The sequence below is a fragment of the Eimeria tenella genome, genomic scaffold, assembly GCF_000499545.2.
Source record: "Eimeria tenella Houghton genomic scaffold, Eth_scaff90, whole genome shotgun sequence".
Classification (NCBI taxonomy): Eukaryota; Apicomplexa; class Conoidasida; order Eucoccidiorida; family Eimeriidae; genus Eimeria; species Eimeria tenella.
Window position 1 is genome coordinate 61,155 of NW_013543466.1, and position 25,352 is coordinate 86,506.

The following is a 25,352-nucleotide window of genomic DNA, read 5'->3' on the forward strand; positions in this document are numbered from 1 at the left end:
CGACTAGGACTAAGGTGAGGTGACTGTCTAGAGCAGCGCCTGGCCTCTTACCACTAACTCTCTGGACGGCTTTTGAAGAAGAAGGGAGAAGCACAGTACTTCGTTAGCCCCTCAGCTGCACGTTACGCGGCTGGCACTGTTTTTGTCGGACAACTGCCGTTTTTAAGGCACAATTTCTCAGCTGCTTGCTCCCCTTATTGCTTGGATTGGATTCTGACCCGTTGAAAAAGATCTTGGGTCTCCACAAAGATGGAGGCACTGGGGGGACGAAAGGTTTTTGACGGACAGAGCCAGCAAGCGGATCAGGTACAACGACGAGAGATGGGAAAAATGCGCTCTGGGGAGCTTTATGCCGCCCCCATAACCAGGTCATTCTGGCAGGAAGCTAACGAGATTCGGGCGCGTATTGAAGGCAAGCCGCGGTTTCATCCTGCAGCTGTGGTCATGCGTTTACATGTCTAAAGATGCATATTCTCAGGGGAATTGGAATAGCTGGTCAGACTATTTAGAGACAGTTCACGGCGTGCACGTGACAGATTTCTTGAATCACGACTGCTGCGGTGGTGTGTGCACAGCCTGCCCAGTACACATGAGCAACGTGACGGCCTTCACGTCTGCTCTGGCAGCGAATGTCTGCGTTGCCGTGGATTCTTCAATGGCGTTTTGCTTCGTGAAAGATGTTGAGACGGAGCAGCTCTTGGGGGCTTATGCGTCACGTCATTGCTGTTTTCCACATCCGGATTGTTCTCCATCTGAAACGCAAAATAGCAGCTGCGAATGCTCACATGCTACCTCTCAGGCCAGGATGGCCTCATGTGTGCAAAGGTCACAGATGTGCACTTGTCCTGAAGATACCGCACACCAGCGAAACTGCTGCAGTTTCCTCACCAGAGAGCCCGGTGAGGCTCCGGTTGTCCCCAAGCTGTCTATCTACCACGCAGCTGCGAACAGTGAACACAAGCATAGAAGGTTCACTGAGGGTACCTTCGTAAGAGCACCTCAGTATTGAACACAACTTTTTGGCAGTCATTGTTGTTATTCGTCTGCATGTGACGCCTGTAGAGACTCGACTCTACCTAACAGTCTTGCCTTTTTCACGTTCGTATGAGCTTGGAACATTTTCTTAGCTCTTTTTGTGGATTCTGTTGGCGCGACGCAGGAAAGTGCCATATGAGCGGCGGAACTGTTCATAGTGGAGGGCCTTCCTTGTCGGGCCTTAGCCCACAAGCCTCATCCTTCTTTTCTGCTCTGCTTGCCCAAGATGCCAGAGCAAGTAACTCTTGTTTGTCTCATGAAGAGCAGCAGCAAGAGCAAGGTGCAGCGTCACGAGACTTGCCTTCCAATTCAGCATGCAGTATGTTGCAACAGCAACAGACCGTCAAGGAGGCCTCTGAGAGTCCTTTCAATGCGGGGCAGAACAGGCATCAGGAGAACACTTTAGCTGACACGCTGCGGGAACAAGGTGGTGAAGTTGCTGGAGCTGTAACTATCTCAGCGCCGCCAGAGTTTATTGTGGTTTCTGCCGAAAGCTTCGTGCAGTATCTGATTAACGATCTCAGGAAGGGCTGCCGGGTGAGTTCGACGCAGTTTCAGTACAGTACAAAGCGGGAGCTCTGTACTGTACTGTGCGCTCCCCGTTTGCTGCATTTCCCTCTTTTTTGTGTCAATTTTTACTATCAGGGAGTGGTTGAATGCAGTGAACGATTAGGTTGTCTTTGCATTTATAACGGACCATAAGGGGATTCTGCTGCAGCTATGCGGGGATGTGGTTGAGGCATAAAGTGAACTTGCCGTATGTGCATAACCCACTTTCAGGCGTACTGCTACGAGCCAACAACGCAGCAACTGTTTCCTTTTCTAGGGAAAGAACAGCCTGAGACAAACCTGACTGGAGGGCATCAGTGAGTCTCCACTGAATACGGATCTCCCGTGGCGTGCCGAGCATATAGTTAGTGTTGCACTTTTGCTTCACTTTCCTCCATTAGCGGGCATACAGTATTGCCCTTCAAAAGCAGACTGTCAAGCCCACTGCTGGATGCATTGCTTACTTTGCATTGTCTCTGCAGGGAGTCGTTATCTCTGAGGGAGGCGGAGAGATTTCTTGTTGCTTGCCGTATTGAAGATGAAGGAGCACGCAATGCATGCAGAACCATGGCGGAGGCCCGTGTAGCTTATGTGGGGCCATCCTGTAAAAGAAAGCCTTCTCCACCCACTGTTTTGTCTCATCAAGATGCCTGGTCAGAGGGGCCGGTGCATGCAGCTCGGCGGGCATCCTCCGAGTCGGTAGAAAACGCGGTCGGCGTTTCAAAGACTACCTCGCCTCCATCACAGCCACCTGGCGGAACGAAGAAGACTCATACCAGTCGAAGGCCTAGTGGCATACAGGATGTTATCCCTGTACTGTATTCTGCTACGCTGGAACGGCCAACTGCAGGGGTGGACGAGGACGCGGCACCACGATGCCAAGCAACTCCAAGCAGCAGCCTTGCGGCGGAACATGATCACTCACCTGTCCCGTCAAGCCCACGCAGGGCCCTAAGCACTGATATTGTAGGAATCATGACTAAATTTGACTGCACAACGGAAAGAGCTTCAGGCTCAAGGATGTCTTTATATTCGCACGGCTGCGTGTGCAGTACACAATAAATCAGTGGTTCAAGAATTCCCGTTACGCGTTGTTCTGTTAAATAGTTGCCTTAAAAGTGAATTAAATTCAGGAACGGAGTAGGTGTGGCATATTTGGTTTGCGCAGATGCGCCTGATAGCTCAGCCAGAACTCCGTCAATCTATACCTTCTGCGAGGTCAGTCTTAGCGCCTCTGACGCACACACCGCTCAGTGAGCTACCTTCTGTGGATGACAGTGTAAGCGAAACTTCACTTTCAGCGAGGACATTGCATTCCTTACACTCGAACACGACCCTTGGAATTATCTTTTCCGTCGACGTCAAAAGAGTTGATGCACAGCTATTGTTGGAGGCAGTGGCTCAAGTGTGCGCGCCGACAATGGCGCTCTTGCTTCAGCAGCAGTGGCTTCGCAGAGACAGATTTAAGCGGTTGCTTCAGCTGGAGCTTCACCGCACAGTTTTCCAGGTAGGCATGGCTCGCAATTGGCATTTCCGTAGGATTCGAGCTACGTTCCCACAGTGTGCCTCTGCGGAGATCTTCACGGACGTGACTACCATGTCTTTCCTATATTCTGAGTTGTTTATGGAGAACCTCCAACTGCTTTGGCTGATCAACTGTGCTGTTCGATCTCGACAGATTCTGCTTCGTAGTGGGACGTAATGGTTTCACCTTGCGATGCTTTCTCAGGAAACCTCCATACCCATTAGAATGATGCAGCGTCTACTCGCTCTGCTCCATGCAGCTGTTGGAGCTGAGGCTGCCGCCTTTTTCATTGCGGATACACAAAACAGGAATTTCATTTGTCTTGGAGGCCACAAGAGGTAAGGAGGCCTGTGAATACTTATTCATTCCACTTTTGATGATTACACTCTACGGCGGCGTAAACATTTTTTCCAGGGTCACCTTCTGCCGGGTATGGAATAAAGGCGGAGATTCTTGTACATAGTAGACGTGAATGCAACGGCTTGGTTATTAACGTACCCCGCACGACGTGAAGCCATCTTTGACTGGTGCTGATGGTGTATTTTCTATGCCGTTCCAGATAAGACACGTTGGAACAGCTTTGCTCGTGCGGATAGCGTGTGTGTACGCAGAGCCACAGGCTTGAGTCTCAGTGGAGACCACTGCCTCTTAGGCGAGGCCACTCGCCAACGCGGGAGGACAGCTATTTTCAATTTCCTTCCACATGGGTTCAACAAGGAATACGATATCCGTGCTCGATTCGAGACCAAGTAGGTTTCGTCAAGACAGGGTTAGAGGAATTGTCGGGATAAATACAGTAGCGCAGGGCCACGCAAAGCCTTTAGAGTGTAGTAGATGACATTAGGTCGGTGTTGTAACTGTTTTAATGCCCAGACACGCCTTGCTTGTCCCGCTGTTAAACACGCAAGGCCACGTGAAGGCAGTCGTGGTGCTGCTGAATCGATCGGAGTGCTCCTGCGAGCGTTTGAACCGGTGGGCAAAGGAAGCGGAAGAGCAGTGTGCCTGCAAAGAGAGTGTACAAAGGCTTGAGCCATTGGCACTAGCGGGTAACGCCTGGAGCTCTGTAACGGCTCCTTGTGAAAAGTGCATGAGAAGGAATGTGAACGAGCTCTCCTATGGGGAGTTCCTCACAAGACCTCCGGCCTCTCTAGACATTGACTACTCAAGACACTTCATCAGGCAAGCGTTAGCCAAATATGGCTCCTCAGCGAGGCAGTCGAACCATAAGTGGTATCAGAACTTTTAGCTGTTGGACATTCCAATGCGGTGGGTTGTGCTCTGCCCGTCATTTTCACCTGTCGCTGTGTATGTGGCATTGCCGATTAACTGGCGCAACAGAGGTTGCAGAATGCGTATAAGTGGTACACTGCATTGCTGAGCTGCAGGATTCACGAAACGTTAATGCGAGCGGTGCAGTATGAGATGCAGCACTGGCTAGGCGGGCAGCTGACGAGCGTTTGCATGGCCGGCATGAGCCTTTTGCAGCCCATGGAGACAATGGTCTCCTACGTCATGGGTGGGCAGCAGCGAGGAAGCCGGGGCAGCGCAAAACCTCTTGGAGCAGTCCTGGAACAGATTGAAGTGAGAGAGCCGCTACATTCCCATGCAGGAGGGAGTTGGGCTTACCAGCCAAGCAGCAAGGCAGTAGAGTACCATGGCCAACTATGCATGTAACAGCCTATCTATTTAGGCGTTCGACATATCTGTTCCTGTATCAAAGCTAGCGTCGTTTTCTACCCCTAGCTGCTCATGCTGTTCATTAGCAATATTTAAGGTCGGTCATGCACTGCGTTTTCTACCTTCACAGTGGCCTAATCGTGCGGTTCCACTGCAAGGTGTATTCTGCAATGTCGATCCTATATGTGCCTCTCAGACGTTTATGTTACCAGTGCAGCGTATTTGCGTACCGGGACGGATTACCTATGTTTCTCGCTCAGAACTTCGTTTCGCGTGACAGACGCATGAAGTTGCTGAGCCTTCGTCGGTCCGCTTCCGTGGCGGTGGCCGAACTGCAATCTCTGCACGGCGTGGCAGAGGTAGTTGTAACACAAAGGTTGCGGAGTTCCGTATCTGGTGACCATATCAACAAGGCGTTTTGCTCGTCGAACTCGCTTCAAAGAAGTATTTCAAGGATCCCTGTCACGCTTCACGATTTTCTTTCTTTAGACAAAGAAAATCTGAAAAAGGGACAAACTGTTGGAATGCCTGGAGAAGAGGAGAAGTGCCTTGACTCTCGTAGCCGAAGCCTTTTTGCCAGTAATTCTCTGGCGGCAACCACGGGAATCCCCGCGAAAGATGAGAGCTTATTGGGTTAGTATTTAGCTGCCACGCACCATTCGCGATTCTTAAAACTCGCAAATACTTAGCTGTGCTTCGTGCAGGAACCATCTACGGACTGCAAGCGAAGGCGCAGGTAATTTCCTTGAGGTCCGTTGTTACATTTACGTGTCCCATATGCGTGTTGCTCTCACTGTGCAGAGCAGGAGGTAAGGTTGTTGCATTCAAGCAGTGCGTCCTCAGTACTCTGTTCCGAGCTACGTCACTTCTCCACTGGAATAGAGGAGTTGACATCTGCACGAGACCTTCCACAGGACAGGGTATTGGATCAAAGGCTAGCTGTCCGACGTAGAAGAAGCGCATCTCTCCCAGCTCTTCTCTTTTCTGCTACCCTCCAAAAGTGCACGAGACCTTTTGATGCAATTCGTAAAGAGGTGATTGCATTGGTCAACCCGCAGTAACCATAAGAGGCTAGGCTTGCTGCTGCGCTCTGCGTGTATTCTGCAACATTTATGAACAAGGCTACTTGTTTGGGTTCAATCAAGGTTTTATATCCATATCCCTGTAATATAGAACTAGTTTAATCTGCTTCAGTGTATGTATTTCCTGGTTTCTGTGAAGCTATCCTTGGAACCTTATCGCCGTCTAGACCTAGATGTTTGGCGGCGCACAGCAGACGAATTGCAACTGTTTTTTTTCCTGGCTCTAGAGGAACTTGGAGTAATGGTAAAAAGCGAAAAATCTGGACTGCAGGCGTTTTTCGCCCTCATACGAGACGCGTACCACACTGACAACCCGTACCACAACTTCTACCACGCAATGCACGTAGTGCAGGTACGGGACATCACCTTTTGGTGTGGCGTTTACACGCGGTGCTGAGGGTGCTGAAGCGAAATTTGCTTCCCCTGGCGCAGTCCTTCACCCTGTTCGGCATTTAAGCTACTCAGCAGCGCACTTAGTTGACTGACGTCTCTCAAGTGCGCAACTATTGCTTTTACAATCCTTGCAGATGTGTTGGCTCTTCTTGACGAGATACTCTTGCAAAGATTTGCTTACGCTCACGGAGCAGCTTGGACTTATGCTTGCAGGTGCGTACGTTCTAGTCCGTTTCTATCAGGCATTCGTAAGGGTAGAACTGCAACATGGCGTTAAAGCGACTAAAACTGTTGCCAGATTGAAAAGTTCTTTGTTTTCATTTTTCTTTTGACATCACAAGCCATCATGTGCATTTCTTCAAACTATTGACTTTCAGATGCTTTGAATTCGCCAAGTGAGTGGTTGCTGCTATTGCCTCAGCTTTGGCGCATGACGTGGATCATCCAGGAGTCAACAACAGCAGCTTGTGTGAGGAACAGCATCCTCTGGCGATTATTTACAATGATAAAGCAGTTCTGGAGAACCATCATGCGGCCTTCGCATCTCGCGCGTGAGGAACTGCTGCCGCTTTCCGTGTATCCTTTGTAGCATCTCTCAAACTGTAGACACCTGTGAATATTAAGACTTTATTAATGGTTTTGTCAATGTTGTAGCAGTGGCTTTTGGTGCTTTGCTCGCACTGCATCCCGATTGATTGATACGTGGGCTTTGAGCCTGTGTGGATCTGATTTCAGCATGCTGAAACTTGGGCTCTTTTCGCGTAAAACGCAGAACGCCGGGTCCTCTTCTCTCGGGAACACTCTCTCGCCGTCAACTGGTGCTCTATTGGGGAATGCGAAACAGCACGTCCGGACCTCCCCCGCATTTGAGACTGCGCTTCAGCCCCAGGAGGCCGCCATTGACGGTATAGATGATGAGGAGGATCATTCTTTTCACCCTTCTTTCGCAGAAATTCGCAGAGTTGTCACAACTTGCATTCTTGCTACTGACATGGAGCTCTTCAGATATCATCACGAGGCGATGAGGAAAAGAGCTCAGATGAAACGAAGTGCGCCTAGAATTTTGCTCTGTGCTTTGGAGGATTAGCCTCAGCAGCTGCGCATTGCTTGCAGATATACATTTTCAACCTGCAAGGAGTTTGGAGGGTCCTCACGATTTTTTAAGATGCTTTTTTGGGAAGACTGGGCCTATGCAGATTTGTGCTTGTGTGTTTACGCTCGCTCAGCGACGGGGGCGTTTTTAAACAGTGATGAGGATCACACGCTACTTGCCACGTGTCTAATCCACTGCGCAGACATAAGCAACCCACTGCTGCCTGAACGGCGTAATATGCAGTGGGCATCGCTTATTATTCAGGAGTTCAATGCACAGGTCAGGGCCCCGTTTTAAGAGTACTCTGTGCTGAGTCTTTCGGAAGCGTCCCGAAGCCACTGATTAGTGTTGGGATCTAAGCCAAGGCTGTATTTCACGACTTGTATGAAGTTAGCATCATGCTGTTTTTCGGTTGCATTGCTTCATCATATTCAATACATATATATTTATATGTCCTATATCTGCAACAGCATAATGGACATTTCACATAGCACCGTCTTGCGTTTTTGGTGTGTCTGCTTGGATTGTATTAGGTTGAAATGGAGAGGCACAAGGGCCTTCCGGTGACGGTTTTCATGGATGCTCGGACAGAGCTGCTAAGGTACTGATCCGTGTAAATACTATGCACTTGTGGAGTTTCTGTAGGTGAAGAGAGTCATTACGAGGTACACTGAACGGAAAGCGCCGCCAATTTGATCGGAGGAGGGCACCTTTCGTTCCATAAGCGTTCCTCTGTTTTGCCTGTGCAGGACGCAATCTCAAATAGGCTTCTTGTCATTCGTAGTTCTCGATCAGTTTCGCGCTCTTTCAGACTTGGTCCCAGGAGCCGAAGAACTAGTTGTTCAAGGCGAGAAAAATTTGGAAGACTGGCAAGCGGCAATGGATATTTTACGGGAGGCTGAGCGCAGGGATGCGTGAGCAATGTCACGTAATTTCAGCCTATTCTGTACTGTTTTCCTCGCTGACTTGGTATCCGGATTGCTCTGGTTGTTGGATTTTACACTCCATTGCATTTGCTTTACACCATCCTTTCTTTGGCTTGCCTCTTGTAGGTCGGGAGAAAGCGTCTCATCTCTCGAGCTCCCACGGAATTTCACATTCCGTCTCAAAAATTTGGGTTTTATAGGAATGAACGGGCCAAAGTGTTTTGGGCGCCTACGCAGGTAACGTGTCATCTCCAGAGTCTCTGTTCCCTGCACCGGCTTCGAGCATTTTTGACATATTTCAAAGGAGCGGCAACTTGCTGGACTTCACTTGCGGGGCTTAAATTTGCGTGCAGCGACAAACCAGACGATTGGCGACCTCAAAGTTTGGATACCTGAACAGCTCCCTCGCAAGCTCGGCGTTTCTACCTACAGAGCTTGGTTAGAGTGATTGACGAAGATTTTTGATAGAACTTCAGGATTATCTGACTGGCATAGCAATGTGCTCTTTCTAGATCCCAACGGAGGAGAGGAGCTGCCGTTGTTTCGAACAGCTGGACTCGTTGCAGAGCGCTAGCACGGTGTTACACATGACCAGTAAATCACCTTGTACACCTTGGCTGTTCTTCCTATCGCTAAGCAGTGATGCCGGTGCGAGGGTGGGGAAAACATAGGAATTGCGCCCAGACGTCGATCCACTACTCATTAAACTAACTGGCGAGCTGGCATTCAGAAGCTTCTGCATTTGATATCCTACATTCGATGTGCCCTCGCGTGGAGTCGATGTACGTGACTCCTTACACTGTTATATTTTGCGGGCCACATGCCACGTGCTGCCACCTCACGGCCTCTGGGCGAGAGTTGCTGAAAGTAGTCGAGGCTTTTATACTTTGACGCGCGTGCTTTCTTCGCTGAGCCTCTCCAGGCTGTGGGAAGGTGCTGCGTGGTGCGGAGCCACCGCAAGGCCTTTACAAGGCTACCGAAGGCCACTACAGCGCTTCGGATCGGGGGTCCCAAAGCGAGATTTCGATAGCTTGAAATTGGCGTCTCGTCGGCAGCGGCGCCTGAAGACGTCGAATAGGGGAGGATTGCGCAGCATGTTGCTGGCACCCTCGTCGGCACAGCCAGCTACCCCGCTTCAGTTCAGCACGAGGCCAGCCATGCAAAGTCAAAGCAGCGGCTACGTACACTGCGTTGCTTTCGGCTTGGGAAAGGTTTAATTTATGCAACCGGATGTACATTTCTGTCACTTGTATGCCTCGAAACAGGCGTCAATAGACTACTAGACTTCTACAGAATTCCCGGCATACAGTCGACGAAGGGAGGCTGGGGCGCCCTCACATCTTGCTTCCACTGTGTCTGCTTGTGACGAGTAGTAGTGCATCGTTGCGGCAGGTGAGTTAGGTGGAGCTTAGTGAAACAAGTTGTGCGCTGCAACCTACTCGTATGCACTCACTCAAAACTAACTGCCTATAGGCCTTTTGGTACCGCTGCGTATACTGCACTCTAGTACGGTGGGACTGTAGGACGTTTATGTGTTTATTGGTTTGCGGTTGTCAATATTCATTGCTTGTAGCGCTTGGCCCTTTTAGTTCCGTGCTTCACCCAATGAATGTAAATGTCCCTACCTCTCCCTTAACAAACTTTGGCTCACTCAAAAAATACTGCACAGTTCCTCTGTTCAACCAAATAGACGCCCGCCAATGAGCCTTAGATGGTACACATCAATGTGCCCTAGTTCGTACACATTAATATGCAGTAGCTGGTACTGTGTTCTTCGCTCTCGCGAAATCATTCAAACTGTCCCCTTTAAGTGTTCCGCTTGTCGTATTGAGGCAAATACTTCAAATACTGGAAATACCAGGTAGCTATCGCTGTTCAATGGAAGCACTGTGCAGCTCATTGATATAGGTCACGGTTGCCTGAAGGGGGGCACCCGCACAGCATTCACTTCGCATATCTTGCCGGTTTTCTGAGAATCCATAGTGCTGTAACCTGCTCTGTTCTCCGTTGAGAAGATGCACACAATAATGTGCCGAAGGTCTTCCTTGTGGATGTACGTGCACCATTATTGCGACATACGGAAGCAACCCTTGCATTTGGCTGCCTTCACTTGAGTATTCGACATCTAACACAAATCAAAGCAAACATAGCAGCGAGACCAACAGACTCGAATTCTCTTCAGGAAAATCATGTAGTCACGCCTCAACCACAGAACAACCAGCGTTTATTGTCACATATGGGTAGTGTTCCGCTTATGTGGCTCTTCCTTCACGGCACTTCCCCTTCCTTCAGCCTACGGACAAAATCGTGCGGCTTTCTGTCAGTGGCGTTCTGTCAGTGCGCTTTACAATGCGCTTTCAGTGTAAGGTCTAGATAAAAAATTGTAGCTGAGTGGACTACTTGTTCACTTATTGCGCTAGCTTACCCTAACTTGACCCCTCCGGCTGGTCTTTAAGGCCTGCATCTCCCGTTTTTCCTTCTCGATCAGCCGGCTCCTTAGCACGCTGAGATTCATTGATCATCCTCCTCTTCTCCTCAGCTGAAGGCTGCGGCGCTTTCAGATACAAGCAACCGTTACCAGGGACGTCTAGCCATAAGCAGTACGGCCAGCCCAGCCTGCAAGCAGCAGCCCAAAATAAAAAGCCCCTCGCAGGTACAAACGCGGAGCAGCACCTCCAGATACACCTGAACGGAAGTTGGCTTCGTAGCTATGATACACCTAATAAAACAAATGTTTCAAGTTCTCTCTGTGTGGCCAGACGATGCGCAGTTATATTGCGGCTATGCATATCCATGATGGCGAATACACTGAGCAGTCTAGGGACCATGAAACTCACCTGCCTCCCTGCGTTGTGTGAATATACGAGCCGTTTCCCCTGCCGCACATTCCCCCGGCATACTTCCAGTCGTCTGAATTAAGCAGCAACTGCCACTCACCGCCGTGTGGAACTCCCACAGGATATCTGACAGGAGCCCGCAAGTCACATTCGGACTTTGAACCCAAATGCTAACTGTACTTTCCCGGGAGTGCTTCAGCGTCGGTAAGCTTGGCGTAGGTAAGCGCGCCATGAAATATGCACTTGCACAACCTACCGCGAACATCGGTTTACGTGCCTTCACTAGGTACCACAAAAATGTGCATCCATTTACATACATCTATTTGCACACTTTAGTTGCAGGTGAGCACTGTCCGTAAAGACTAGCCTACAAACCTGTAGTACGCCTGTGGCGAGAAGTTGCAGACAACTAGAATATCATTGAACCAGAACTCGTATGAGCGAAGGAATGCCACAATGCAGTCGTTGTTGTTATCACAGTCTGTCCACTTGAAGTTCCATGTTTCATCGTCTCCTGCGTGCAGAGCTGGCTGACTTTTGTAGAGCCCCAAGAGGTCAGATACCCATATACACAACTTTTTACGCAGCTCTTCCTCCCCCTCGTGCCAGTCGACCGACCTAGGATCCGGTTACACGCAATAATCACCAGAACGGTACGACCAGCGCGTGGATGTTTTACTATTGAATAGTATAAAAGTCCTACTTGTCAGTGCTTTTTTAATGCCACGGACCACTAAAGTGTGGGTTCAACTCCCCCTTAGCTTTATTAATTTTATTTAAATGAACGGGGTAGTGCAGTCTGGATTTGAAAACAGCAAATAATAACTTCTCTCGTAAAACAAATTATGGTGGAGATAGTTCTTTATTAGAAAATGATATTTTCGACTTTAACAAATTTAAAATAACCAAAATTTCACCACATCCTCATATTATTACATATTATTATGAAGATAGTACTCAGAATTGAACTGAGATAAAAAGATTCGCAATTTTGTAACAGTGTATGACCACAAGAAATTCTTAGAATTAATGTGCTATAGGCGAATGACCGGCATTAGAAATGCAGGCATGGGATAGCACACCTGTTGTCCTTCCACTCCCTTCCTTGGCCAATCTCTCCCCCCATGAAGATAAGAGGTCTGCCTGGCATTCCGATTTGGAAGCCGTAAAGTGTCTTCAGAGTCCTTATACGATCTTCAAAAGGCGTTCCCAAGTAGCCACATTTATCCAGCAGGCTACCCTTCCCACTCACAACTTCATCATGAGAAAGAGGCAGAATCCATCTGATGACACCCATGACAGCAAATCTGAGCCCTAAACTCTGGGATTCCAAAACATTAATAGTTACAGGCACGTTCGTGTAATCTCTGACATGCGTGACAAACCTTTCATGTGCCATATAGAGCCCCCTGAATGTGAGCTTGTTGTGGCACTTTCGACGATTCTCCACAGGGCAGCATAAATAGGAAAGCGTGTCATTCATCCAACCCAAGTCCCACTTAGCGTCGAAACCGAGACCTGCAGTGAATCATAGAGGTGTATAACGCCGCAAGAGAATGAACCTTTGTGACACCATGCGCTAATTCTATCCCCACAGCTCCTCTTGGAAGGAACGCTGCCATAACATTTGCAAAAAGCCTTGCCGCAGGAGGGCCGCTTTGGCACGTCTGCTGCTTTCTACTGACGGCGCAGTGGGGTGCACTTGTGTCGTAGCCTGACCGTCTGCTTTGTCAGTTACTCCTCTCCAGCTGGTGCTCTCCTCAGCCATGGTAAAAACTCCAGGAAATTCTTTGTGGACGACCCAGTTGAGCTCCTGGAGCAAGGAGATGGCCTGCAAGTTTGCGTCACCCCCATGCTCATTAGGTAGCCACTCCCCGTCCTTCTTCTGATGATTTTTATACAGCATCGAAGAAACAGCATCGATTCGCAACCCATCTATGTGATAACGCCGCAGCCAATGGTAGGCGGCGCCCAGTAAGAACGACCGCACTTCATTGCGGCGATAATTAAACACTGAAGAACAGAACAGAGAGCGCATCACAGCGAAGAGCAACCACCTGCTCATTGGGAAGCAAAGCTCGCAATCATGACACTTCACACTCTCCGCCGTCTAATTCCACGGCAGAAGTTCAAAGATAGCTTTGTCACATGCACCTCACCCCCAATGCGATGTACTCGCTTGCAACCCCCGCAAGGGTCATGGATCTTTCCATACCGCTTCAACGTAAAGACAAGGCAAAGGAGGCAGTGTGCGTCTTACCTGCGGTTCCCCAAAGTTTGTGCTCCCCCTCTCTCGGGTCTGCATACTCGTAGCAAGGCTCTCCGTCGTAATAGACAAGGCCCCATGAATCCTTGCAGAAGTGCGCCGGCACAAAGTCGATAAATACCCCAATGTTGGCCTGGTGCAAAGTGTCGACCAAATACTTGAAGTCATCTGGGTTTCCTAAGCGGCTGTATGGAGCGTACAGTCCCGTAACCTGTAGATTAATCGCCCGCAAAATGAACGGACCCTTGCGCGGTGAAGCATAGGTGATAAAAAAAAGACCGCCAGCGCATGTAGCTTGCATGTTAATCCAAGCAAGCCGCAACGCATGTGGAAGGATTAGTGAAGTACGTTGGGGTGCAGCCTGTTCGTGCTGTAGCACTGCAGACTGGAGAAACAATGTGCGCACTTGATAACCCCAGGACCCCTCAAACGGATGATGGGCAAGAGGAAGGAACTCCACGTGCGTGAAATTCATGTTCTTCACATGCGGTACTAGTCTATCAGCCAGTTCCCGGTAGCCTGTGCAGAAAAACGAATTCGGAATTTCCAAGCTGAAAGAAACGGCGACTCGGGCTGTCCCTGAACAAGGAAGATTTGTCCACAGCCAACCGATGCACCACCCCGGTGGCTGGCAAGCAGCAGCCGGCAGAAGTCTACAGGGAAACGCCGCATGGAGCAGCGTAGGGACACACTAAGGTAACGTCCGTCCTGTCCCCTCATCCAGCTCGGAAGGTGCACTTCGTAGATAGACATCGGCTCCCTGTGGAGCTGATCAGTCTCTCCGAGTACTTTGCGTCTCGCCATCCATTCCTGGTCGTGCCACTGGTAGCGGGACTCAGCCTGATCGCCGCACACTTAATCCCAACCCTGGTCTGTGAAACCCTCAAGCCTCAGCCCAACAAGCCAGTAATGCACATCCGTGTGGCTACCCTTGGACTCTGAAACCTGCAAACTGAATGCATTATTCTAGCCTCTGAATTCCCGTACAGGTTTGAATGCGTCGTCGCAGGCGCTAATGATGCTGGCAGTTTTCGGAGGCACCTCAAATTCCTGGGCGTAAGGGTCGATTTTAATGAAATCTGTTCCATTTCTGGCATGTATCCTGTAGCCGTACTTTTCCCCTGCACCGATGCCCGGAATAAACAAATCCCAACAGCCGAACTCCACCCTTTTCCGCATCGGGTGAGCGCGGCCGTCCCAACCATTCCAGTCCCCCACCACGGAAACGCAAATGCAGTTTGGCGCCCACACTGCAAATCTAACTCCGGTGACGCCGTCAACAGTTATGATGTGAGAACCCATCAAATTGTCCACGTGCCAGCAGGAGCCTGAAGGTATAATCGTGAAGAACACCGGGAGACGACGATCAGATTGCCATAAACAGGCATACGTAGGACCAAACTAAGACAGAAATGCACAGTGACAGAAACTCAACCGCTCAGCTAGTCCAAAATGCTTCCAGCTCGCACAACTACCAAAAATTGCATCTATCCTCCTATCCCTAAAAGGCAAGATCCTCAGGACACGAAAAGAGCAGCTACAGAAAAAAGCGGCTGTGGAAAGGAGAAGCTACTGACGGCAGCAACAGTGCAAACAGCAGCGTACGCAAATGGAGAGGAACCGGCAGAAGCAACCAAACGGAGCAGTGAGCTTTTCAGAAAGCTAGCCCCACCAGACTGAAAAAGCTCTAAGTTGTACTGAGGAACAGTCATTCCAAATGAGTAGGTGTCGTACACCACACGTGGGGTCTCTTCCCCCTCCCCTCGTACCAACAACTCGTAATCCAGAGGGACATAAGGGTCTGAGCTCTTCACTGGGCAACCTCGAGAGGAGGCGGATGGGTCAGTAGTGTACATTTCAAAGGCCTGTAAGCATAAAAGAACAAAACATGTCTGCGATAGCCCGAAAGTAGAAACCTTACGGTGCAAGAACCGCGCCTAAATACGCTGCTGCAACGACACTCGCAGCTCTGGCGTTCGCGCTTGCCTTGTGAAACAACAACTCCCCCTTCCTCTCAAGTTGCACAGACTCTAGAGGTGGCGGTAGACGCCAATCTGAAACTCCTGCTCTCGGTCTGAGCTCCACATGATCAACGTTCTTCAGCCACACGCGAACAACCACTATTCTCTTGTCACTGTCTGCACATTCCACTTTGTGGCAGCCAAGCATCCTAAAGGGATCTGCATGCCTCGCTAGATTCAGCAAATGCATATCATATTCGGGGATGTCCGCGTTGGGGGGAAGGACGTCAATAGGGACTGCCATGAAATGAGTTTGATCATGGCGCTGCGCCTCTTCCACATGGTCGACTTTCGCTACATCGTTCATATTTGTGTAAGGCTGTTCTTTGGGACCAGACGTTGGTATGTACCCAGATGTGCACGCGGTGGTCCGCTCTATAGCTCTTGGAGGAGCAACGCCATCTTCAGTCCTGTGCTGCTTTTCCTCATATGTGAGGGATGCGCCATTTGTGCTGCAGCTATCAAAAGCCGTGGTCCCTTGCTTAGTCGGATGCAAGTCCAGGCGAGATTTATCCTGTGCCACTAAACTATCGGTCCCCGAAATACGGACGGCTTCATTCAACTGTGTGGTCAGTGCCTCCATTGTCGGCGAGTCCCGGGTCTCTGTGCCAGCTGGGTCCTGTGAAGGGTGCCGAAAGCAGGAGGGTGAGGAGACTTCCTCTGTGGCTTTACTGCTGCTCGTCGGGCCCTTTCTCCGCCCGAACTCCTGCGCTTGAGCTTGCGTACTGTCTGCCATCGCGGGTGGTAGAGCTGCAGGTGTGCCCAGGGATGAAGTCGAGTGTGAGAAAGCGACACAGACGCAGCAAGGGGAATGCGGAGGTGCATGCAATCTCACGTCGTACTGATGAAGACGAAATTGGCACAAAAAGAGCAGCAAGCAGGCAGTCCACTCCCACGCAGCCGACAGTAGGAGCTTCAGACGCACAACGCGGTCGAGTTAGTCCACAAGTATCATTTCTATCTCTTCTTGCAGCTTGATATTAACCGTGTGACTTTAAAGCTTCTAAAACACCTGACAGTGCAACACTCTACACCGCGAAGACATCAGCGGCGGCGCACAGAGAACGATGACCCAGGGGGGTCGCGAGTCCTTCAACAAGAAGGAAAATGGAAGAGGGACCACAATACAGCGCATAAACTGATTAAACTGCTTCCCGAGATTATTGGAACGGAAGGGTGCAACCACATGGGAGAAGAACCGAGACCTTGGACTGCTCCATGGTGGCCAGAGAGAGCGTCCTATCGCGCGACACAGCAACGTACTGGTCCTAACGGTGACGGGCAGACATAGTCCTACAGTGACCCTTTGTAACTTCCTTAAATGATAATAATGATGCATATAACCAAGTAAGGAGCACTACTTGGGGCCTCCCTTCTGTGTTTGCAGCACTTCGGCCCGACCAAAAAGAAAACATCAGGAATTGAGATATGCTCATCCATCTTAATCACGTTCGCAGTCCTTTCCACCTCCGTCTCAACCCCTCTATGAAAAACTGAACACACATACGTTCATAAAGGGTAAGAGCGCACAAAACAAAACAGGGACGGACATAGGCAGGATGGCAAATGGTGCCAGAGCCGCTCCTGTCTGCATGCTCAGGATGCCATACACTTTTCCCTGCGTCTGCAGTGGGCTGTGTTTTGCATTTTTGAGATGGTTGAGTAGCTGTGCAGGTGTTAACACCGCAAGGGTTGTGACTGGGGGCTGCCGCGTTCGATGAAGAGCTCGGCATTAGGGCGAAAGTGGATGAGACCGTTAGGTTAGCTTTGTGGGGAACTTGAAAAGGCAATTCAGTGGAAAGATGCTCGACGGAAACTCATACTGCCACAGCCTTTACTTTGGGCTGAGACAGTTCTCGCGCAAAATCTAACTACCCAATGAACGGTGCTTGAAATTTTGTGCGTGTAGTGCGCTAGAAGAACAGCACTTACACTTATATATTGTTTTGTACAGATCAGTCTAATCTTCTTGTCGCATTCAATACATCGGTAACAATCGTGCGTGCGCAGTTCCTGTAGGTGTGATGGCGAATTTGAGGAGGCAAAAGACACGTGGACTACCAAATGCGACGTTTGGAAACGCTGTAGTTGGGAGGAGCCAGTTTAGTATCAAAGATGCTAAAAATGGCTCTCTTCGGCCCTTCGCTCATAATTTACTGATTGGCCTGTGCTGCTCCTCTTTTATTCTAGGTAAAGTGGCGGAGCACCTGCGGTCTACTGAGGCCGAATGAGCTTGATGTGCAGTGTGATTTTCTAAGCTCCGTGTTGCTCAAGGCGCTACAAGAAATGGAAGGTTCAGCCCTTGTTACAGCAGAAACACCGTGGACTATCAGGGGGCCTCCATGGATCCATGCTGCAGAAGGCTAGTAGCAGATAATGTGCACGTAAAAAAGATAGGGCCTAGATTACCTTCGTGAGTCAAGATAGTACATGAAATATACAAAAATGAATGAATGCTTGTAAATGCAAAAAAGGCTAGGGAAGGGAATACGAGCGTAGCAGGTAATAAGCAACTATGCCTGTTGCATCCTTATACAGCTGACAGCAGGCAGCGAGTAATAGTAAACAGGCCTGGGGAGTGATGTAGGCTGTCACGACAGTCGGAGGGAAGTAACTTCGAGAAGAGTGGAAGATCTATAACCATTGGCGGTCCATTTACCTTCAGGGTCGGAAGGGGACAGCAGAAGCTGCTTTTGGGGGACCTGCGGATACGGTGTGGACAAGGAGGTGACCACGGTTCAGAAATTTGAAGGAATTTTCAAATATAGCGCGTGCAATTGTGTCCTAAGCAGGATCCCCTGCCAAACATTGCGAAGCGACCCAGTCAAAATATTTGCCCTAATTTCCCCCTCTGAATCTGCATTTTTTTCACTCCCAAGACGTTTTGACTTTCACACTCATCAGGCCCCTAGCAACTGCGTGCTCCGCCGCGCTTTGCATTCCAAAGGCTTCGCTCACACGCTTTCGGCGAGCAACACCAGTGCGTAGGTTCTCCATTTACTATGCTTGTTGTTCTTCTTCAAGGAAGTATATCCAAAAAATACTCAAAACAGCGCCACGGAGCCTCAGCGCTACGAAACCCCGACAGTCGGGCACACGTCTGCTGCACAGCGCTCTACATGTAGGCCACATCGCAACTGACCTCCCATAAAGTATGTAGCAATCCCAAACACGTCTGCGCTGTAGTTCAGTTTGGCTTTGCGTGCATTCGTGTCATTTCAAGTGTAAACTAAGCCCTTCAGATGTTGGAAGCATCCAAAGTGGGCGTGAAATTGCTGTAGGCAGTGTGGCCCACAGCAGATCTCGAGTGCCGCCGGGCGCCAGTACTTCCAGTTACCATGCCGATGAACATATTCTGAATTGTATGACCATGAGTGAGGCCTTTTTCAAGCTATGTTGTAGTGTTGCGCACTATATCCAGTGTGGGCGTTGCCACTGTGTGTGATTGGGCCATGATCCTCAAAAGCCCTCTATTTCTGAACTAGTCGGATAAATTGTATGTAATCACAAATAATTAAATTAAGGCCAATATTTCTTACAGTCAACGCCATTCCCCAGTCCTAATTCACTGCACTTAAACTGTCTTCGCTTTTCTTTATACTTCAGGCTGAGGCCTGTAAGCACTTTTGTTTTCTCACTAAAAGCTGTTTTCTTGTTGGTCGCGTCGGGGCCTGCAGGGTCGTTCCATTTCTTTCCTGCGCGTGTTTCATCAGTCTGTTTTTCTTGTAGGTGCTAGTTATAACTGCTGGGAGGTGCCTTCTCTTCGAGTAATTGCCGGTCTTTCGGGCCGCTATCTCGGGCTGCCCCTGAGAGCAGTGGTGCTAGTGTCGCCTGTGCAGTGCATTTGGCAGTTGTATTGGTGGCCGCTACTGCAATGCCGCCTTCATCAATGCCTTTGCCGTGTCTGTTCCTGCTTTGCTAGCACATTCCCTGTGTCAATGGAGCTCCATTAGTCTTCGGGGCTGCTGCTGTTGCCGCTACTGTGGTGCCTCTGGTGTGTTGCAGTTGGCGGCATTCGATTGCGTTCATTCTTGCCGCTGCATTTCGTTGTTATTGCCGCAGCTACTGTTGTGTTGCTAGAAGTGTTCAGTCTGCAGAGCTGCGTTCCTCATGGTACTGCTGCTGCTGTGCTGCGTTGCTCCTATACTTCTCAACCGAGTCAGTGGGGACGTAGAAGTGACGATTGCTTAGTCTTGCCCCTCCGGCTTTTCCTTTACCTGTACGCTTTGAAATTTCTACATTCATTTGTGCTTGTGTTACCTGCGATTCCGGTCCACTCAGTGTTATGTGATTTTCCGCTTCGACTTTTGCAGATGCAAGTGATTCAAATTTTTATGAGTCATTCATCATTTTTTGCGGCTGCTTTATCTTCCCTTGCTCTAGTTGGTTACTCTTTTACTTGACTTTCCTCCGAACGCTTTTTGCTTGTTGCAACTTCTTTGCCCACTTGGTGACAAATTACTAGCTTTGAATTTTTTCCACCAGATCATTATACGGCAGATTTGCTTCTTATGCTTTTCCCCCGTACACTTCATTGTGTTTCCCTGGCAGCTAACCTTTGTTTATGCAAATCATTAAAAGTAGAAGTTCAGCCTAGCAACGTGCTTGCTCATGCATTTGAGCCCGACTTAACAGTGGCTATCCCACTCTGGGGTATCTTCGGGTTTAGCTGCAAGTTTGCGCGTGCATTTTGGTATATGCGTGACTTCTATTTATGCGCGCAGAAGTTGATGTGCATGCATACATAAGTTGATGGTGATCATTTAAATACTTTTGTAGATGAGTGCTTATACCTTAGTGTATAGTTCCACACAGGCGCATTTTGTGTAGGCGTTTGAGTGCGCGTGTGAAGGCACGGAAATGTTGGCCCTCAAAGGAGCTCAAGCAGCTGTTGGAAGCCCGAGCTGTGCTCTCGAAAAGGTGCCAAGAACGAGCGGTTATCTTGGACCAAAGACCTTGACAAGTTGTGCAAAGCGAAAAAAAATTAGGGTTTCCCAGGAGCGTTGGTGAGCACTTCAGAACATTTTAGGGTTAGGTAGAGCAAGGGCACGAAGAGCCGGCAAATTCTAGTGCAAGGAATTGACTGGTTGCTTGGAATAGATCTGGTTGACGTAGGCCCCGTTCTCAAAACGCAAAAGAGTAGAAAGATCCGTGCTACGGTGGCCAAAGAACTCTCCTGCTTTTCCTGCCGTCATGTGCAGTATTTGTAGCGTGAGCTCGTCGTATACCTTTTCGGCAAGAGTTCTGATTTGCTCCTTTTCTGCTGGCCATCTTTTCTGCACTTTCGCCAGCTTGAACTATCACTGCCGTCTACTTAGGTTCTCAGTGCTGACGGAGGACAACAATATCCCTTGTGATTCATTAAGCCCTATAAAGTCCGCAACAGTTGATAAAGAATACATACAAATAGAAGATTGCCCGAGAGATTCATATGTTTGCAAGAAGTTGCAGGGAGAGCCACTATGTGTTCACTAAGCAGCCAGTTTCCACTGTCGACTGTGAACATAGGCACCTAGGGAGGCCAATGCGCTTGAAGCTGTGAGTCTTCCATCATAGCTGGACCACAACGCTTAACAAAGCGCTGTTCACGCTTCGCACTTGTGTATAGTGAGATCTAGATGTATACCCTGCTTCACCAGAACCTGCCGTCTTCAGGCTTTTATCTGCAATCTCAGAGTCAATTTTTGGGCAGTTTGCATTTCTTTTCGTCCCTCATCAGGGCAAAGAGTGCACCATTTGTGAGATTGGCGTGGAAGTTATCTGCGTGCTGTTTGGGGGAGAGGATGCCCACCCTACCACAGAAAGAAAGGTCGGGTGCGTATTGTGCGTGTTGTGCAAGAGCTTTCTTTTATCTAACTTCAGTCAGGCGTGCTGTTGTCAGTTCCAGACATACAGCACATTGAGTGCGCATTTCTGCCTCAATCACGTCGCACTGTCCCATGTTAGCGTTGCTGTCGCAGGGATAGTATTTAGCAAATACTAGCGTATCTCCATTCCCCACGGAGTGTCGGCTATTCCCGTCCCCATGTGATCCATACGCACCACCAAACGTAGGAGCGACCTCAGTATGGTCCCACTATTACGGACCATGCTGAAGCCATTTATTCGAGTTTTTCATCTTGCTGAGAGCTTCAACACGGCGTTTTGCAGCTGCTGAATCGAGGAGAAACGCCATGAATTGGGCTATACTGGCTTCCAATCTGAGACGGTCCCTAGGAAATCCTAATGATCGTCAATCTCAAACTCAATACAGTTGCTCTCTTTTTTGTTGCTAACTTCCAACTCGCCGCGAAGCTTTGTGACACATCTTTTCCAAGGGCTGGAAGTACGCGCCAACTTCGAACGCCAATGATCTACCACGTTGAGCCACTATACATTGTTATTAGTGTATAAATGTCCTGTTCAGCCTGTTTTCAGTGGCGTGGGGGCCACTTTGACTCAGCATCTCTTCCTTCCGTTGAGTTATGTTTGCTGCGAGGCCCTGGGTCAATTTAGAGAAGCAAGCATGCATAATGCCTAAGTGAAAGTTCGGTGCTCATAGGTGCTTTTACCTCGCACATCATGTAAAAGTATTGCATTTTGAAAGATGTTCCAAGCCAACTTAATACCTCACTACGGGCTGCCTTAGGCACGTTCCAGTGCACTTGGCTATCTGAGGCGCGTTACGGCAAAGTACACGCATATTGACTGCCCCATAACTACGGGTTTTCCTTTTCAGAATGAGATGAAACAGAATACAACATGCATCACTACACGGAAGAAACAGAAGGCCATGCTTGCGCTCTTCTGAACCTTCGGGGCCTCATGGCGGAAGTTGCATGCGGTACTTCAAGGGCATTGTATCTCCGCAAAATACTTATTTGTTGAGGAATATTTTGTTTTTCGCCTATTCTGTATCGTTTTTTCTGGGTTTATGTGCAAGAACATCCTTCAGGAGGGGGAGTCTCTGTGTCCGCCAACAACAAGCCCAAGACAAGAGCCTTCGCAGAAAACGCTGATGTCCCTCTCTTTGTTCTATTACCCTGAAAAGTGATTGGATCTTGGGAATTTCAGTCTATAGCCTGGGCCTCACGGTTCAGGCTTTTTCCACTGTAGAAGATGGCTCCCAAGAAGCCGAAGTGAGGTGCCGCCAACTGTCCCTCGTCAATGCTGGGAAGCTGAGTGCTTAACATTAGAGGCTAATCGCTGTGAATGTACAACTTCTTCAGGATGCCATCTGCACCGGAACCATCGGGGAAGGAAAAGGAGGGCAAAGATAAGGCAAAGACACTGACGCCTCCTGCAGAGGTCTTCTGGCACAAAACTCTGAACCCTTCATCATGCATCCCAGGAGCAAAGACATGCTTTAGAGATACTTGTCGAGCATCATCCAGTTTCCTCATGCAACTTGGCTACAGTGTTGGCGCCTTGGCTTGCCTTGCGACCGAAACTACTGCCTATTGAGAGTAGTTGCAGCGCGGGGGAAATCTCGATAGTTATTGATGCGCTGTCATTTTAGGTCAAGACACCTGACAGGCCTCCTGGATATATCGAAATGAAGCCATTCCAGAGACTGCCTAAGGAAATTCTTCACAACCACTGTCAGAAAGTGAGGGGTTGGGATTTACAGTTTACGTTCAGCCGGTTGCGGCTTATTGCTTAGGGCTACACAAAACATTCTAAAAATGTACTTGGGGCTAGGTACAGAAAATATGTATGATCTGGGCAGCTTGCACAGATTAGGGCACATCAATTTGTGTTTGGGGTGCCTGCTCAGCACAAGATGCCGAAGCCGCAGTACGAACAGCGCCGGGCTCCAAAAGGTTTTTTTAAGACCGAGTGTATCCTTAGCAACCCTAAAGACAGCTCAAAAACCATGAGGTGGGGAATAATGCTTGCTGCGCTTTGTTTCTTGGGAGACAGCAACAGGACGACCCATCTCGTGAAGAAGGCGACCTGCACTGCTGCTAGCCACGCGTTGTAGCATCAACCCTAACAGCAACACAAATTATATTATTAATTAACTAAATGTATAAAATTAAAGGATTTAAATGTACACTTGCCTGAAGAATAAATGGAGCTCAAATGGCAGAGAAAAGTGCTAGCACAAGTAGCAAAAATAATAGGAAATTCTAATACTCCCTGACTGCGCTACACCTGCGCGGTTTGTCCAGCCGGCGGCTTTCCATTTTAATTTGTTGTGTTGCTTTTGTATGCATGCAATAGATTTCTGACGAATGAGGAGTTTCCTTTCAAGAGTCACAGTGAGAACTTCAGCGCCTTGCTGGCTCTTTTTCATTTGGAACCCTCGAGACCTTACGAGAAGCTCTTCCCCTCCCCTTTCAGAGAGGCCTGGTTGTCTCTCTCAGGGGAGTTGCCCCAGCAGCAGCAACAGGAACCAGCAGTAGCAACAGTAGGGGGGTCCAAGAAACCAAGCGCAAAAGCCAGGCAGGCAAAAGGAACAGCTAATGCGCAGCCTGTCGCAAAAATAACAGCAGCAAGAGCAATCGGGGCAGCTGCTGAAGCTACAGCTGAGAGTGGCAACAACAATGGAGCAGCGACAGGAGCAGCACAGGCAACAGCAGCAGACGGACTTGCGGGTGGACCGGAAGCGGGGTCTCCGGTGGCTTCCGTGCAGAATGAAGGAGGCGCAACCAGGGGTCCCCGTAGCGGGCCTGAAGGACCTGTTACTGCCAGTGAAGCATCGCCTGTTGGAGGGAGCGTGGGCACCACGGGGGCCCTCAACTGTATCCAGATAACTAGCGCTCACCGGTACGCGTCTGAGTTTGAGCGGCAGCAAGCTGCTGAGACGAAGAGACTTGAAAGGGTAAAGCGGGAAAAAGAGAAGGAAATGCAAAGGCTGGAGGAAGAGGCTCAAATGCCCACTGTTTTCATGGCTGAACTTGTCCGCAGAAAAACTGCGCAAATTCTCCGAGAGTTGTTGCCGCACGTCGCTGCAACGCGTTGTGAACCCGCCGCTGTTGCTTCAGCAGCCGCAGCAGTGGCTGCTGCTGTTTCAGCTTCTGCTTCGTCGAAATCAGGAGCTGTTTCTGCAAGAAAAGCGAACGAGGATAGCTTCCTCCTCCCGCTTCAGTGGACGGACACAAAGTGGACCGCCGCTGTCACCTGGGCGCTAAGGAGACAACTGAACCCTCAGAGGGCTTTGGGGAGCCTCAGGACGAAGCTTTTAAAAGAGCTCACTGAGCACCTGCAGTTTGAGAAGAATTCTGCTGTAATTGCAGTTGAAGCTGCTTTGGCGGTCTTGTTAAGTGGCCCGCCTCAACAACCTCAGCAGCAACAGGAGCAAACGGAATCAAGTGCTATGCAGCAGCTGCTTGAGAGTTGCGAAGACTTCATTGCGCTCAACACGACTGATGAGTCATTGCTGCCTCCGCATTTCTCCCCCGCTGGAAAGCAAATCGAAATCCGCTGCCAGACGGCCAGTTCTCAAGGACAAGAGAAGGACCAACAAGAACAGCAGCAGAAACAGCAGCTAGATGACAAAAAAGAGAAAGCAGCGATGCAAGCAGCGAAAGAAAGATTAGCGGCCGCTCTCAAGAAGTATACGGAAGCAGACTCCGAGGAACCCTTACGAGGCACACTGTCCCACCTAGAGGGGGCATTGAACTCTCTTTGTTGCAGCACTGGGCTGCATGCTATTGCTGCTGGGGTGTTAGAGGGGCAATTGAAACAACAGCAACAGCAGCAGAAACAGCAGGGGCCTCAGCAGGCAGCGGCAGGGCCGGCGGCAGTGCTGTCCGATGCATTTGCTGCCGTTGCAGCAGCTGCAGCAGCTGTTGTGGGCTCATCAGAAGAGAGCAATAGGAGAGAGCTGCTTCAGCGCTTGGGAGCCTCCCAACTTCTAGCCGATGTCGCAGTGCTGCCAATAACAGATGCCGTAAGTTTTATGCTAAGACCATAAGCGGGAGGCAGTTCACGCTGTGAACTGCGTATACATTGAATTACCAA

The 25,352-nt window shown here is 49.5% G+C and overlaps 3 protein-coding genes across 3 annotated transcripts; 2 read left to right on the forward strand and 1 right to left on the reverse strand.

The window, feature by feature from the left end:
• Nucleotides 1-249: 249 nt before the first annotated feature.
• Nucleotides 250-8,272, forward strand: ETH_00002270 (3', 5'-cyclic nucleotide phosphodiesterase domain-containing protein, putative; the record flags this gene model as incomplete). The annotated part of the gene is made up of 19 exons (XM_013378616.1): nucleotides 250-412; nucleotides 576-899; nucleotides 1,160-1,572; nucleotides 1,816-1,901; nucleotides 2,067-2,550; nucleotides 2,753-3,091; nucleotides 3,314-3,447; nucleotides 3,721-3,858; nucleotides 3,983-4,288; nucleotides 4,495-4,690; nucleotides 5,047-5,419; nucleotides 5,588-5,595; nucleotides 6,008-6,220; nucleotides 6,396-6,474; nucleotides 6,683-6,812; nucleotides 6,997-7,310; nucleotides 7,488-7,633; nucleotides 7,888-7,955; nucleotides 8,104-8,272. 19 exons carry the CDS (start codon nucleotides 250-252, stop codon nucleotides 8,270-8,272), a joined length of 4,083 nt encoding a protein of 1,360 aa, XP_013234070.1.
• Nucleotides 8,273-10,706: 2,434 nt separating this feature from the next.
• ETH_00002275 (1,4-alpha-glucan branching enzyme, putative) lies at nucleotides 10,707-16,140 on the reverse strand (the record flags this gene model as incomplete). Its single annotated transcript, XM_013378617.1, has 12 exons — nucleotides 10,707-10,896; nucleotides 11,118-11,243; nucleotides 11,493-11,735; nucleotides 12,200-12,400; nucleotides 12,503-12,635; nucleotides 12,783-13,130; nucleotides 13,378-13,594; nucleotides 13,790-13,902; nucleotides 14,076-14,223; nucleotides 14,371-14,711; nucleotides 15,056-15,248; nucleotides 15,343-16,140. 12 exons carry the CDS (start codon nucleotides 16,138-16,140, stop codon nucleotides 10,707-10,709), a joined length of 3,051 nt encoding a protein of 1,016 aa, XP_013234071.1.
• A 6,455-nt stretch (nucleotides 16,141-22,595) lies between these two features.
• On the forward strand, nucleotides 22,596-25,305 carry ETH_00002280 (uncharacterized protein; the record flags this gene model as incomplete). Its single annotated transcript, XM_013378618.1, has 4 exons — nucleotides 22,596-22,691; nucleotides 22,903-22,992; nucleotides 23,161-23,264; nucleotides 23,610-25,305. 4 exons carry the CDS (start codon nucleotides 22,596-22,598, stop codon nucleotides 25,303-25,305), a joined length of 1,986 nt encoding a protein of 661 aa, XP_013234072.1.
• Nucleotides 25,306-25,352: the final 47 nt, after the last annotated feature.